We start from the raw sequence: 16,793 nt of genomic DNA, 5'->3' as shown, positions 1-16,793 counted from the left end.
TTTTTTCTTTCCAAGTCTGTCACATTGCTATGGTTAGAGTAGCAATGTAGAAAATTTACTGTCCTCCTGACATAGGGGTGGCTCAATTCACCGTGTCACAGGGCTTTGTTAGAGGAGTCATGGACCCGTTGATATCTTAAATCTTAAACGGGTCCATGACCAAGTAGCCTCTGAGTTTTCCACACTCTTGCTCACCTGTCGCATTATTTTCTAGGTCCGGACACTATTTGTCAGTGGTCTGCCTCTGGACATCAAACCCCGGGAGCTCTACCTGCTCTTCAGACCATTCAAGGTACTTTATGAATGTTTTGTCGTAGCCTTTAGAGGGGGGAGAATGTGGAGGAAGTGCCCTGTAATAGTTTTTTCTTTTAAAGATGCTAATAAGCAAAAGTAAGTTAACATCAGAGTTCTGGCATACAGTCTCACTGGGACAATAGTCTTAACATTGCCCTTTGGTCTCTGACAGTGAATTCAGAGCAGTCTCTTCTCTCACTATTGTGGAAAGGCAACTGGCCCCAAGCACTCTCTATTCCATGTAGGTCAGCTTTAGTAACCTTCAGTTAGAGGCACGCCCCTAAGTGCAGAGCATATGCGATCCAGACAGGGTCAGGAAGTATACTGTGTGTTTGGTAGAACACTTAGCTAATGTGTATAAGACCCTGTGTTTGATTTTTTTTTTTCCCAGCATCACACCTTTCTCCAAAAAGGTGCAAACAACTTACTACATGTTTATAGTTGAAATGCAGCAGTAGGATTTGAGCTCTGTTGGTTGGTGCCCTTTATTGGCTGGCATAGCACTTTAGGCAGGTCTGTATGGACTTGAACAAGCTTTCTTTGGGATTAAGAACCTTGTGCTTCTTTTACACCCAAAGTCATAAATGTTCAACCGAACAAAATGTTACAAGCTAACTTTGTATGAACGGAAGGGAAATTGGTGTTTAATGAACTGCCGAATGGAGTTTCCCGTTGTTCCTATGGAAATTTGATCATTTTAGAGATACTGAATGTTGCTGGATTGAAACTTTTAACAGTTGAGCTTAACCTTAACCATAAAATTGGCCAAAAACCGAAATAACTATACTGTCAAGAAGAAACTTTGAAGGTTGGCCTTTGGGAGCTATAATGTGGCCTGGAAGGCATCATGAATTCGGGACCTGTGAGTTAAGGGGGGTTTTGTTAGCAGTAGGAAGATCACCAAAGCCTGGTGGGGACACTTAAGGGGGTTTCTGATTCAAGATGAACCTGATTGGAGGACAATTGAGAGACAGGCTTCATCTTGGTAGGGATGTGGCAACAAAAAACAAGGGTTGGGAAGGAGAGAGGTTCAGGAAACAGCTGGTTACAACCCACAAAGGTGAGAGTGCAGTTGATGTGCCCAGAAGGCTCGCGCGCGCGCGCGCTCTCTCTCTCTCTCTCTCTCTCTCTCTCTCTCTCTCTCTCTCTCTCTCTCTCTCTCTCTCTGTGTGTGTGTGTGTGTGTGTGTGTGTGTGTGTGTGTGTGTGTGTGTGTGTGTGTAAAGAGCTGTTCCCATAATGCATCAGTAGCGGTGACTGCAGAGAGAAACCATTTGATTCCTGTTTGTGACTTGAACATGGTATGACCCTGTGAGTGCTGCTTTACCTGAGTGAAATACCATTTGTCCTTTGCATCTGAGGCCTGCAAGGTTTTAAATCTCTGGGATCTCTAAGAGAAGGTGCCCTTTGTAGAGTAGGAAGAGGAGTCCTGAGGTACTGAAGGCCTTGGATGGAAATGTTCACAGTAGCTAGTTGGTAACTCAGTTTTCTGCTGGGAAGAGGCGAGGATGAGCCAGTCCCAGCACCCTGCCCAGAAACCGCAACACCGAAGTCAGGACCATGGACCATCCCTAGCAACCCTCTTAATTTCAGCCCAGGGCAGCTGACTCTGGTCTGTCTCTACACCGATATTTTTAGCGGTTGCCCATGTCATTTGGTGTATTTCGCCCTGAATCACTTGTCAGGGCATGCTACCAGCTATGGATATTTCTAGAAATAAGCACAAGAGAAATAAGCTAGAGAAAGACAGGGATGCCTTCAATGCCTGAGGCTGAGCTGGAATCGTAACACAGGGGAGTGCTTCCTGTTCTCACCAGACTCCACGTGGAAATGGGCTGTTTCAGGAAGCAAGCAGAGCTCAGGAATGCTGTGTCTCCTGCTCAGCCCTTCCTGGTAGTTTTCGTATGGTTATCTGTTTTGTATTGTTTGGCAATATTGGGGCCTAAAACCAAGGTTTTTATGTTTTATGTATGCTGGGCAAGGACTCGACACTGAGCTACATGTAGCTACAGCTCCGCACCCTGTGCATCTTCTCTCTGTAACGTGTGTCCCCAGCTAACTTTGAAGGCATTGAGAAGTGCAACATAGTTGATAGTCCCAGTCTCAAGTGACTCACCTTCTTGATAAAGATGGAATTGTTGTGCTTTCTTTCTTCCTTCCTTCTAAACTTGCTCTTTATTTTTCAGGGCTATGAGGGGTCTCTTATAAAGCTCACATCTAAACAGGTAAGAATTTAGAACTTCTGAAAACCATCACCTTTTGCTAATGAAGCCCAATACATATTCTTTTGTTTCAACTAGGACTTGACCTATGTGTTATCAGAATTAAAGGTGAAGTTGATCGGGAATTAGTATAGGAAAATGGTATCTAATTCCATAGTTTGTAGATCGGAAGTTTTTCAGATTCAGAAGGTACATAGTGCCTCCAGCAGAGCTATACTGAAAGTAGTTTGTTTCTTCAATAAACAAACTATATGATCCAGAGTCTTAACTTTTTGAGGTTGATTATTCTGTCTCTTCATTCAATGCCCATAGAGGACAGAAGAGGGCATCAGTCCCCTGTAACTGAGCCATCATGTTAGTGCTGGGAACTGAACCAAAAACCCAGGTCCTCAGGAAGAGCAGTCAGCGCTCCTAACCACTGAGCCATCTCTCCAGCTCTACTCTAAATTATAGAGTAGTTCTCTTCACGGAATGTTTGTAGTTTATAGAAATAGTATATGATAAGGAATCATACTGTCCATCGAACCCATAAAAGCAGAGCAATCGCAGGTATAGAGTGGAGTGTAGAAAGTACAGGCTAGAGGTGGTAATTGATGGCCGTGGGGATTTAAGAGTTTAGAGAGGTTGGCCTAACATTTCTTACCTTTGAAGTTGAACACTCTCGAATCACTAACCTGTGCTGTGTCAGAAATGAACTAAATTGCAGGCAGCCTACAAAGATCTAAAGGGAGGGACCCGCGTCTTTGAGCAGTGTCCTGCCATGCCTGAGTAAATCCAAGCTGTCTTGAAAGGCCTGGCTTTGGCTGTGATGGAAAGGTTCGTTTGGTAGTTTTGGTTGCACAGTGAGAACATAGGACTTTTTACCATTGTGTCATGATATTCCTTGCACTTACAGTGAACCAAAAGGTGATTCCGTTTCTCTTTGCATTTTAAAAGACGAAGAAGCTGAGGTACAGTGAATTTGATTTAGGAACCTAGCGTCTCTCCAACCCAGATTTCCCTCTGTCCCCTGGTCACTGCCGCTCACCTTCCAACCACCTCTTGATTTTTTTTTCTTTTTTTCTTTTTAAAAAAACCGATTCTCTAAATTCTTGGCTGTGTCCTTGAAGAACTGCCTTCACCATCCCTTTGATTCACGTGAGAAATCTGGTTGAGCCACCAGGTCCTGATTCTTTGGGATTGACTTTCTTATTTCCACCCATTGCCTGTGGTCATTTCTTTGTCTTAGCTCCTTAGTTAGACACCACCCTTGACCTAGAAGACAGGCGTCCCTTGGGTTTTGGTTGCTTTTTTTTTTGACGTTTCTCTCTCTTTCCCTCAGCCTGTAGGTTTTGTCAGTTTCGACAGTCGCTCCGAAGCAGAAGCTGCCAAGAACGCTTTGAACGTAAGTGTGCTTTGCTCCGATTGTAAGTGTGCATTGCTCTGGTTGTGTGCATTTCCTTAGGTCATGGGAAACAGTGAAATCCCAGTAGATCAGAAGTCACATGCTAGTGTAACTGGTGTTGTTAATGTCAAAGCCTGGGCTGCCGCAGCCCTGACAAGCTACCCCAGCCTCTTGTCCCCCGCATGCCATTAAAGAGATAATAATAGTGACCAGAGTCTTAGCCATTTTTGTGTTGTTGTGGCGAGACACCATGACCGTGACCACAGCAATTCTTAGAAGACATTTAGTGGGGGGCTTGCTTACAGCTTCAGCGTCTCCTTGTCACCTTGTGGGGGAGCATGGTGGCATGCACAGTGCTGGAGCAGTAGCTGAGAGCTGTGTCCCGAAGGGCGGACAGCAGGTAGGGAGAGACTGGGTCCGGCATGGGCCTTTGAAACCTCAGAGCCCATCCCCCAGTGTTCCACTTCCTCCAGAAGGCCTCTCTTAATCCTTCTAATCCTTTAAAGGAGTTCCGCTCCCTGATGACTGAGCACTCAGTCAGTGAGCCAATGGGGGCCATTCCCTCACATTCTGCTCCCTGGCCCCGCCCCTAGGCTTTTAGCCATATCATAGTGCAAAAATGCATCTAGTCCAACGTGGGAAGTCCCCTTAGTCTGTTGCAGTCTCAGCACTGTCTAAAAGTTCAAAGTCCCTAAGACTCAAGGCAATCTCTTAACTGCAACCCCATGTAAAATCAAAATCAAAAAGCATCTCTCATACTTGTAACACAGTGGCATAGAATATACGTTACCGTTCCAAAAGGGAGGAAAGGGAGCAGAGCAAGACATACAGCCAGCCAGAGAAACCCCAAATTCCAAGTCTCCATGTCTGACGTCAAAGCACGCTTCAGATTTCCAACTCCTTTCAGCTTTGTGGACTTGCAACACACTTAACTCTCCTGAGCTGATTCCCCATCCAGTCTGCGGCTATCCCACAACTCTGGCATGTCCAACATCTTGGGGTCTCCCATACCATCCAGGCTTCACCTTCACAGCATCACACAATGACCTCTCTGGGTCTCCATGCAGGGACATCCCTGACACTGCCTAGTCTCAGGGCTTTCCTTAGCCTTGGACAGAAATTCCACAACCCCTTTCTCGTACCCTTGGTTCTAAAGCCAGAACCACATGGCCGAAGCTGCCAAGTTCTGCTGCTTGTTGGGGCTGGTTCCTCTTTCAGTTTTACGTGCATCAGCCTTCTGTTGTTGATGCTTTCCTTCACGGCTTAAGGTTTTCTTTAATTCCTTCTCATAAATTTGGAACTTAGCTGGGTTGGGGTATTGCCCTGAGGTCACCATTCCGTTTATCCTATTTAGCATCAGGCTTTTCTTTAAACTTTTTATCTCCCTGAGCACTGGACTCCATTACACTTCCTGGTGCTCCTTTTCTCCTCAAACTGCACATTTTGTACTTCTCTTTGTCCAGCTTGTTCCTTTTCATTATAGGTCTGCATACGCGTGATTACTAATAACCACGTAACACAATCAATACGGCCCTCTTCAAATCTCCTGCCAATGCATCAATCCCACACTTTTCAATTTAGCTGCAGGCAGATTTTTAGTTTAAAAAAAAAAAAAAGTTGCCACATTTTTTCCCAAAATACCGTAAGAATGGTCTCTGGGGTGCTTGCTAATACTCTTCTCCGGAACCTCTTGAGATGGGCCCCCACAGTTCCCTCACACTATCTTTTATACTCCTAGTAGGATGGCCCGTAAAGCCCCACTTAAAGCATTCAACTGTTTAGTCTAAAGTCTTCCATAGTCTTCTAACAATTAGCGTGGTGAGGCCTGTCACAGTAATACCCGACTCCTGGTACCAGTTTCTTTCTTAGTCATTGTTCCATTGTTTGAAAAGACACCGTGACCATGGCAGCTCTTATTTATAAGAAAGCATTTAATTGGGGGGCTTGCTTTCAGTTTCAGGGTTTAGTCCATTATCTTATAGTGAGAAGCATCACTGCAGGCAGGCGTGGTGCTGGAAAAGTAGCTGAGAGGTCTACTTCTGGATCCACAGACCGCCATCAGAGAGAGCCTAGGTCTGGCATGCATGTGCTTTTGAAACCTCAAAGTCCACCCCCAGTGGCACACTTCCTCCAAGTCCACACATCCCAGTCCTTTCCAATAGTGCCACTCCCTCAGCATTTAAATATATGAACCTATGGAGACTATTCTTATTCAAACCACTGCAGGAAGCAAGGAGGTTCATTTAGTGTAGCCATACCAGGAAATGGGACAGATAAGGAGGCCTAACAATCCCCCCCCCCCCCCAACTCCCATCTTTGGACTTCTGGTGTGAGGTTTAGTTTTAGGGAGCAGCCCAGAGGTGTACACAGCTCAGAAGTCCCTCTCCAGTTGGGGCCCGCCCAACTTCAGTGCCTCATCATCTTGGCTCCTGGTTGGCGTTGCCGGCTGTCAGCGCTCTGTGCAGTCCCTTTGGGGATTCAGTCTCCCTTTGCTGGCACAAGGAACTCAGCCTTTGCTTTCCCAGTATGAGACTGGAGGGAAATCCCACTTCCTTGGGGCCTTTGTTTCAACAGTCTGATAGCTAAGGGCCGAGGTACAGTGCCTGTCTCTCTGTAGAATGTCCTTGTTGCTGGGCTGTAGCCCTGTTATTTGCCTAGAGTGTAGGAAGCCCTGGCATTGATCTCCATTGTGACATAAAACCTCAGTGTGAGCCAGGTAGGGGTGGGGGTGGTGCATGCTTTTAACCCCAGCACTTGGGAGGCAGAGGCAAGGGGATCTCTGTGAGTTCAAGGCCACCCTGGTCTACAGGACAGACAGTTCCGGGACAGCCAGGACTGTTACAGAGAGAAACCCTATCTTGAACACTCCCCTCCCAACAAAAACAAAAACACCTCAGTATGGTGATGCATGCCTGTGATCCAGGAATTTAAGGGTTGAGAGACAAGAGGATGGCTTTTGCTTTATAGGATATCCTGTCTCCAACCCCACCCACCCAAAACTTAATGGATATAGCTTAATGGTCAAACACTTGCCCAGCATGTGAAGACCCCGGCTCCAGTCCTCCGAACTACAAAAGAAAGAAAAAGAATATTTTCACTCCTGCCAGGATGGTTACAGAGGAACTGTGAGTGTCCAGGTCCAAGAGAGAGGGACTCATCAGTTCAGTTAGGCCTCTGAGCTCTCTCCCTAGATTAAAACCAGAGTGTTAAGTAAATGCTTGACGTCATCTGGTTTGGGCCCCATTGTAACTTGGGTCTGTCACATCTGTGGTGGCACACAGCTGTGTCTGTCTTCAGCATAGGAGCTGATACAGAGCATATAGCCTGGCCACCATTGTACTCTAAACAGATAAGCCAAGAACAGATCAAAACCTTAGCTTTTCGTACTTCATCTTATTTACCTTTTTACATCATAATTTTTATTATGACTGATTAAAATTTACATATACAGCTTTCCCAGAAGACATTCTGCGTTATTAAGTTGTATTAAAGTGTAGTCCGCCATAAAAAGTAAATAACTAAACAAACAAATACAGATTTTTAAAAAGTCTAGTGCTGGCTAGTGGCGGACACTTTAAACCCAGCACTTGGGAGGCAGAGGCAGGTGAATCTCTGAGAGAATCTCAAGGCCAGCCCGGTCCACAAAGCGAGTTTCAGAACAGTCCGGACACAGAGAAATCCTGTCTGGGGGGAAGAAATGCAATCATTTGTAATGGTCCTTTGGTTGGTAGGCGCTTGCCTACCATAGATGTTTCAGCTTGTACCACCGTTCTTCTAGTAAGACAGCGGAAGGCGGACGGAGCCGAGGATGGCCCTGAGGAGTTTCAGTAAAGAGTGGCCGAGGTGTGCCCCAGGCAGCAGAGTGAGTGGTGGTTAGTGCAGCTCAGCCAAATCGGGTTTTTCTCAACAGGCAGGTGGCTGCTTGACCGCCACGGGCGACACAGCATATGGGCTTCTGGAACTTGACCAGCCGCTCCGTAGTAGAGTTTAAGTAAATTTGTTGTTGGTTGGGTGTGGTGGCACACACCTTTAATCCCAGGCACTCAGGAGGCAGAGGCAGGTGGATCTCTGAGTTCGAGGACTGCCTAGACTGCATAGAGGGATGCTGTCTCAAAAAGCAACAAGAAAGGAAGAAAAGAACCTAATGAACGTTTACTCTTGCATAATGGTGGCACAGTCCTCAAAGGGTTTAGAATTTGAATTGTGTATGTCCTGTATTGTACAGCACCTAAGGGCATCTCCCTGAGGTTGTAGAATCTCTCCTTTGTTGAGTTCATGATCTCTGCTCAGCAGTACTGCCTTCTACAGAACAACGTGTAAACCAGTTATTTACTGAGCATCAGCTTTACCCGGTGAAGCACAGTATATTGTAGGATATTGTGATGTTACCATTTATTGTATGGAGCTCAGTGACAGAGGGGTGTCTAGCATGTAGAAGGCCCTGACTCAGCTGCCTGCTCTACAAAAAATATTTTAGAATTTTGCATTGTATGTTGATGTAAGCAAAATACTCTCAATATCACCAAACTTTAGACAACAATTACCAGTTCCGTTTAGGCTGTGTTTCTTTTATCCTAACCATGCAGACATATTTGATCTTGGGAGGAATGGCCAGTGCAGCTCTTGGTTGCTTCGCCTTATTTCTGGTGCCCCCGACTCCCTGTCCTGAGAACAAATAGGCTTTTGCAGAGACACTGTCAGTAAGCAGGCAGCATTTCCCATTCCCTGGGGGTATGGTGGTGGTGTCAATCTTGGCTTTTAACACATAAGCGAAGCTACTGTTTTAATCACAGTAACAGTCAAGCTGTGATCATCCCTTGCCGTACAGAGCAGAGCCCAGCAAACATCATTTCAGTTTCTGCTGGTGCTCAGGAGTGTTCTCTTTGCCCCCTGCCAACTAGCTCCAGGGCTCTGAGCTTTCGAGTTTAGTGATAGTTTATTAATCAACTTGTGCCCGGCTCTCCTTTCTCCTCTTGGGCAGCAAGCCTTGTAGCAGTATCCTGTCCCCTGGTCGTACTCATTCGTGTGGACGAATGATTCAGTAAGGCTAGTGTGGAGATGGAGCTTGGAGGGCTCCGAGTCGGACCCCCCTCTTAGTCCTTCTCTTCCCTCCTGGCGCGTTGCTACGCTCTCGGGTGCCAGCTGTAGACTGTTACTTCTCATTGTCCGGGACCGACAGCCATGATAAAGTTGGTGTATGGCGGTGGAGTGTGGCTACCCCTCTCCGTAGAGAACATGGACCCATTCATGGCAATGCACTTAAACAGAAAGCTTCTGGTTCTCGCTCTGGACGCTGACCTCTTGGTCCTTTTCAGGGTCATCTTTTGTAATTGATGAGTTAACAACATGTGCTGCTCACAGCTATTGCAAAACGTTCCTTGGGTCATTTGGTGAGGCTCTTTTCAAAGTGTTCCCTCAGATCCTTGGAGAATAGTTCCGTGGGGTAATATTTGGTTTGGTTCCACTGTTGAGAAATGTAAACCTTGATCCAGAAAGAGCCTCGTATAGACTAGTTGACCGGCGGACAGCACTTCCGAATCCACAGCTTTCCTTGGTACTTTGTCTTGGTGACTGCCTAACTCAGTAATTAGTGTCAGCCCTCCCAGGCAAACGGTGGTTAAAGCCATTGGCTTCTCTGCCATATCCAGCCTGAGCCTCAGTCAGTCTGTCTTTCTGGACAGTGCCCCCGGGTTAGGGTAGCTTGAACTGTGATCCCAGGCTGTTCACAATCCCCCCAGAGTAAAGGAGTACATTTTGCTTTTGTAGGAAAAGCTCCCATATTAGGCTGTGAACAACACAAACTCAGATTTCCTTTTTGGTTGCTTATGGTTCCATCAGTCACATGATTAGGAATCTCTTCCACCTTTGAACGTGACAGCAAAATGTCTAGCCTACTTTTCCTTTTTATACATTTGTCAATTTTGGATAATTAGTCCTTTCCATGAAAATGGACAAGAAAGCTCATTAGAACCCAGTCACTTGTAGGATCTGTGTGTGCTTCTAGAAGGTACATAAAGTGATAATTGCGAGGTTAGCCCGATTGAGTGAAAATTCCAGCTCGTGGAATTTGTAGCAGAAGCACACAGGCCTCAGGGTGAAGCCCCTGAGCAGTGTGGGATGCTACCTCTGGGTCTTCTGAGTAACCGCGCACCTCACTGTCGCCATCACTGCCTAATAGGATCCTTGTTTTAATAACTAATGCTGGCAATTAGTGCGTCAGACAACGGGTAAGTAGGACCCTCGCCTCGGTTCCATGGGGGCATCGGAAATGAGTGGCTCATGAAGAATTGCGACGTACATGCTGTCATTTGGGTGTCTCCCCCCCTTTGTCTAAAACTGGAGAGGTCTGACAGAATCAAGTTTATGATGTATTCCTCCACCTTGCCTTTGCTAGTCACATTCAGTTAAGCTAGTGAGTTAGGAGTCTGTGTACTCCCAGAGTCTGCACACTGATCTCCGTGATCTCTGATTGACGATATGTTTTATCTTCATTGAGCTAGTGTGGTCTGTTGTATAGTCTCAGAATGTACTCATCGATCTACATGGACTCTACTTAACAAGTTTTTTTGCTTTAAAATAACTATTGGTATAATTGACGCAGCATACATGTCAGTGGTTTTGGTTACATTTTCATAAAGTGTTTTGAAATGGTAACACAAGCCCTTGCCATTTGAACAGCCTTTAAGCATATAATTCACTGGGTTGTGCAATTTTTCACTATTTCCTAAACCATTTCGTTACCTCAGTCAAAAAGACAGTCTGTCTTGCCCCCGTCCCTGCTCACCTCTCATCTGCTTTTCTGGATGCCTAAAGTTACAAACTCTAAATATTGACATATTTCTCTTTCTCTTTTTGTTTCTGCCTCTTCCTTCCTTGATGTGATGATATATGAAGTATTCTTCATGTGGAGACTTTTTTTTTTTTTTTTTGGAGCTAAGGATCAAACACAGGGCCTTGCGCTTGCTAGGCAAGCACTCTACCACTGAACTAAATCCCCAACCCCTATGTGGAGACTTTTTAAGAATATAATTTATTTTTTTTTCTTTCTCTGAGTAAGTGCTTAGAAGTACTGGGGCTCAAACTCAGTGGTCCACAATAATTCGCCTGTATTGGCAGCTCTGTACCTTCCTTTAATGACAAAGTCTTCCATTTTATATGGATATGGTTATTTATTCATCTGTTGATGGACACTAGACTTGTTTTTACCTTTTTTTTTTTTTTTTTTTTTCCCTTCACAGGGTTTCTCTGTGTAGCCCTAGCTGTCCCAGAATTCACTCTGTAGACCAGGTTGGCCTAAGAGATCTGGCTGCCTCTGCCTCCAGAGTGCCAGGATTAAAGGTGTGCACTACCACCTTTCGACTGTTGTGTAGTGAATATTGTCAGTGCTTGTCTGTCTGCCCATCTGTCAGTCCGTCTGCCCGCCCACCCATCCATCCATCCATCATCCATTGATCCAAGAAAAGTGCTGCCACACCCTTTGGGCATATGGGTTTCTGTTTTGTGATCTTTGTACATATCTGGGTGTGGAATTTTAGAGTTCTGTGCTTATTAGCTTTTTGAGTAATTGCCAAACTGTCTTCTATAGTGGTTTCTCCATTTTACCTTCTCAATGGAGTTGTGTGAGATTGTCAGTTTCTCTATATCCTCATCAATATTTGTTACTATTTTTTAAAATTCTCAAAATCCTTGAGGTTTATCCTTTTCATCAAGTTTTGTTATTATTTATTCATTCATTCGTTTGTTTGTTTGTTTGTTTGTCCTGAGACAGGGTTTCTCTGTGTAGTTTTGGTGCCTGTCCTCAATCTGTAGACCAGACATCTGCCTGGCTCTGCCTCTCAAGTGCTGGGATTAAAGGCGTGCACCACCACCACCACCACCCGGTTTAATTTTTGTTACATTTCTTGGGCTTTTGTATGGGTGTTCATGTGGAAGCCAGAGGACAGTTTATAGGAGCAGGTTTTATCTTTCCATGGTTGGGACCCAGGAATGAAACTCAGGCCATTAGGCTTGGTGGCAGGTACCCTCCCTTACCCATCTAGACCAGTTATTTGACTGACTTCATTGGTATGTTTCCATTCTTTTTGAATCCTATATAACTTTGAGTGTTTACCTGGGATTAGTACCATTTCTGTGATTCAGATCTGATTGATGGAGCCACGTTACCCTTAAACAGTGTATTTTATCTTTTAATAAGTAACTGAAGGGGAAGACCAACTCGTGAATGAGGAAGTTAAGTGGAATACACACACACACACACACACACACACACACACACACACACACACACACATATGGAAATACGCAATTTAATTATGCCTTGGTTGTTTCATGGAAATTTGATTTAATAATATAAATATATTATAAAAGTTTAAATAATATATGCCAAAATTTTTTTGGGCTTGTTTGTTTGTTTTTTGAAAGAGAGTCTCTATGTAGTCCTGGCTATCCTGGAACTCCCTATGTAGACCAAGCTGGCCTTGAACACACAGAGATCCTCCTGCTTTTGCCTTCCAAGGGATTAAAGATATGAGCCAACATGCTCAGCTAAAACATGTTTTAAAAAAAAAAAAAACCCTGTGTAGTGCCATATGTTGCACCTTCATATCCCCCCCACACACACACACAAAATACTCTTCAAAAATGGTATCATCAAGAAATCTTCATGACTCTGACATTCAAGCAAACATTGGAGTTACCAATTATTTATCTGCAGTGATTCCAGCCTTTTACGTAATTTCCTTTAACTTGAGGCACATCAATCTGTTTGTCCTAGGCCAGGTTCCTCCTCTGTAAAGTGAGGTTGTGCTTGATTCTAAAGTGTTAAGGGGAAATGCTGATCAAAAACATTGCCAGTAAGCATACCATTACCTCTGCCAGGGAATGCTTTCTTAGCCTTAAGATGGAGCCGTGGGCTGTTTGGGTACCATGGGCTCCCCAGGTACTGGAGGACTCCCAGGAGGCGTGAAGAAGGCTTTTGGCTTTGGTCAGGCAGATGCTCCAATGTCTGTCTCCTGTACACAGGCTTCCCTGACAGCTGTGGACGTTAGGACCTTTGATCTTAATATTTATACAGCCTGTGAGCTGGGTCAGTTATTTCCACTAAACAAAACTTCTCACAAATGCAAGCGTCCAGATGGCCTGTCTCAGCCTTCCTTACCCCTGTTCAGCACCATGTCAGTGTGTTTCTTACCATTTTTGAAATTTTCTCCTTTAGTTCCCTTTAGCCTATTGCTCAAGGTAGTTGCAAGGCCTCGGTTAATGAGAGCCCAGCTGGAGCTTTTGGATGGGAAATAAGCAGGACTGCCAGATGAGATCATGAGCCTGACCCAGTGTTTATCTGTTAAATCTGTTTATAACTGCTTGCTCTTGGCTTGCAGAGTTTTAAAACAGCCATTTGACGTCACAGGGTTGGGGGCTGGGCCTATGCTTGCATAGCGCCTCCCGAAGTGGAGCTGTCAGGCCCATTTCTCTCTCTCAACCTTGTGCAATATTCGGGGCTTCACAAACCACCCAAGGGCCATGGGAATGGCTCGCCAGGTACAAGCCTCATGCCCTGAGTTCTGTCCTGGGGTCCTCTGGTCGGAGAGAACTTATTCCAGAATGATGTCCTCTGATGTCCACATTCACTTACGGAATGTGTGTGTGTGTGTGTGTACACATGCGCACAAAATTCTGTCCAATCTAGCCCCTCCTCCCACTTTACCATGAAAAATAAATGACCCCAAATAACTTATAACCCAAGTACAGTTTAAAAACAACAAAACCAAAAGAGCACTAGGCAGCCGGTGCTCGGTGATAGTGGAGTCCTAGGATTTCTTCAGTTCAGCTTTGATGTGCAGTGACGCTGTGTTTTGGGATGGTTATTAAGTCTCTTGGGAGATGTCTCACACTACTTCAAAGTCTCAGTAAAGAGAGCTGGGAATGGTGGTACCTTCATGCAATTCCTTGGGTGAGCAAGCTAGGAAGATGGTTTTGTGATGTAGTGGGCGATGGCATCTCAATCATTAACCGATCAATCAGTGACGATGGTATCTCAATCATTAACCAATCAATCAGTGTTGTGCTGGGAGAAAATTTGCCTTCTTTACCGAAGTATGACATTTGTTCGAATCCTTGTTAGTCTTTGCCTTACAAGAATGTGTGTTACTTCAGTTTCTGGAGCATGGAGTGGGGAACTGGAAATTGCAGATCATAAGGAAGGAGGATAGGATCTTCCTTCGGGGAAACAGGCAGGAAGGGACCACAGGTTCCCACACCACCTGATGATGTTGCCTGTACACAGGCACCTCAAGGTTGTGTAGAAAAAATGATGATCATGTTCCATGTGCCTGTGTGAGCCTCCTGAATTATCATTGTGGTCCTCTTTGGGCATCTACTGTTAACATATTTCAACTACATTAAAAGAAGACACTGTATTTGCTGCTGTCCTTGCTCCACAGTGCCTTAGGTACTTCAGAAGATGCCGAGAATCTAATTTCCCAACATTGCCAATGTGGTTGTGGCACGTGGCGGGTAGAGAGCTAGTGTGTTGTTAGGAACAGCTCTGGAATTTGCGTGTCCGCATTTCTTACCACACAGCTGGGCCCAAAGTCGCTGTACTGCCTCCTCTCCCTTTGGGGTGGTTTTGACTCTAGCCCAGTGGCACTTGTAGTCTTAAACCTACCGTTAGAATGAACTAGAATTTGTTTCTAAATCTTGGGGGAGGGGTAGAGCGAGTCTTGGCCTCTTTAAAAAGGACCGGTGTATTGGGCAGGACATTGCTGAATTGATGGTTTATCGAATGTGATCATTTCTTTATAATCAGGCACAAGCTTTGTGCCTTTCTAAATGTCTTTACAGGCAGTTGAATGAGAACCATAGACTTTACCCATGGCTGTACTGGTTAGTGTTGGGATTGGACCCAGTTTCTGTCATGTGCTGAGCAGTGTTGTATTGCCAAGCTCAAATGGCAACCCTTCCTTCATAAGAGATTTCTCCTTTTTTTCAAGACAAGGTCAGCTAAGATTTCTTGTATGTAAGTAATTAAGGAGAGAGCAAATGTTTCTAGAGTTTGGAATCTAACCTTTAGTAAATGTGAGAATAGAAAGAATATGATATAAAGTTGAATTCTAAGTAGGAGGATAAAATTTCTGGGCTAGCCTTAGCTACATAACAAAAGACCAGCCTCAGCTAGGTAGACCTCATTTAAAAGCCAACTCAGGGTCTGTGGAGATTGAACAAGAGAGCTTGCTCTGCAAGCATGAGGGCCAAAGTACCCAAAGCTGGCCATGATTACAGTTGCTTGTACCCCCGTCCAGCCCAGTGCTCTGTACGGAGGGTGCAGAGACGGCAGGGTCACCGGGACTTGCTGGCCATCAGCCTAGCCCCAGTTTCAGTGAGGGACCTTGATTTTGTCTCAAAAGAGTAAAGTCAGAGCAAAGGAGCAGGCCAACTGACACCCTCCCCTGGTTTCTGCATGCACACGTGAGCATGTGCACACCTACACACATGTGTATGTTACCCCGCACCCCCCCCCCACACACACACAACAAGAGAGAAAAAGCAAACAATAATAAATATTTTAACAAATGTGATGAGGCTTCTTAACGTGAAATCTGGACAAAGTTTATTCTTAAAGTGTTAGCATAAAATCTAAAAACGGCATTAATTTCCACCAAAAGAACATTTCGAAAAGCTAAGGTGATAGATACCCTGAGAAACTGAGACATGACATAAAAGCACCCAGAAGTAATTTTTCCTAGGTTTTACATGGCAAGTTACTGTTAAGGTTGTTTTAAAAGTTCAAAACAAATTTCTCAGAAGAGCAGTTGAGTAGACAATTCTTATATAAACTGGAACCGGTGATTCTTTTTCCCTTGCATTTTTTGAGTCTTTGTACTGATGTTTTCCCTTTATTTACTGCCTATATGACATCAATAAGTAAATGAGTATACAGGAACCTGGAAAGAGTAAGTTTCAAAATGATATTATGAGATAAGAAAGTAAGTTTAGCCAGGTGGTGGTGGCGCATGCCTTTAATCCCAGCACTCGGGAGGCAGAGGCAGGAGGATCTCGGTTGAGTTCGAGGCCAGCCTGGGCTACAGAGTGAGATCCAGGAAAGGTGCAAAGCTACACAGAGAAACCCTGTCTCAAAAAACCAAAAAAAAAAAAAAGAAAGAAAGAAAGTTTAGGTGGGAAAGATACTCCGTTGAAGGAACAAAGTTTAAACGTAGTATTTCTATGCGTATTTAAAAAGTAGGAATAAAATACAAGACCCACACAAAATCCTGCAGCATAATTTCCCCTGGAATTTCAGTGTTCACTCAGGAGACAAATGTCATGATTTTAGATAAATGACCATGCATAGAGCGGGTCACAGATAATTGGATGAACTCAGAATGCTAAGCGAGACCTTGCTGTGGCCTAGGTAACGGCCACAGGAAAGCACCATTTCTTCCCATCCGTTCATGGTGTCCTTTTGCTGTCCAGATGCTGCCTGCAGCTCAGTCTTCCTGCCTCAGCCCCTGAGTGTTAGGATGTCAGGGTGGACCCGACCATGTCTGCCTTCCTCAAGTACCTCAGAATTAACATACCCTAATCCGAACTGAATGAGAGATCGGGGAAGGAAGGACAGTGTTACAGGCCTCTTGCATGGGAAGCACGGACTCTAGCACTGACCCACACTACCAGCCTCAGATCCACCTTCTCGTTAACCACCTTTGAAGAGGTCACAGTTAGCCTTTGCTTTCATCCCGGCTCTAATGTTGTCAGATTCCTTAATTCTTCCCCCACACTGTGTGGTTGACATCTCCCGCCTCAAAGCATAGTCCAATCAAATTCAGTGAATCTTCAACGATTTGGTGTGTGTGTGTGTGTGTGTGTGTTCAGGTGTGTGCATGCAACAGCACATGTGGA

At 44.9% G+C, this 16,793-nt stretch overlaps 1 protein-coding gene across 3 annotated transcripts in view; it reads left to right on the top strand.

The window, feature by feature from the left end:
- Positions 1-16,793, top strand: part of Rbpms (RNA binding protein, mRNA processing factor) — a 159,664-nt gene that overhangs the window by 68,976 nt on the left and 73,895 nt on the right. For all 3 annotated transcript variants that reach the window (XM_036209247.1, XM_036209246.1, XM_036209245.1), the window contains exons 2-4: positions 215-292; positions 2,480-2,518; positions 3,837-3,899. In XM_036209247.1, coding sequence (XP_036065140.1) covers positions 215-292; positions 2,480-2,518; positions 3,837-3,899 — 180 coding nt within the window. The remainder of the gene's footprint in view (positions 1-214; positions 293-2,479; positions 2,519-3,836; positions 3,900-16,793) is intronic.

This window comes from Onychomys torridus, chromosome 17 (assembly GCF_903995425.1).
Source record: "Onychomys torridus chromosome 17, mOncTor1.1, whole genome shotgun sequence".
Classification (NCBI taxonomy): domain Eukaryota; kingdom Metazoa; phylum Chordata; class Mammalia; order Rodentia; family Cricetidae; genus Onychomys; species Onychomys torridus.
The sequence above is the reverse complement of the archived record's forward strand: the minus strand, read 5'-3'. Positions and strand labels throughout refer to the sequence as shown.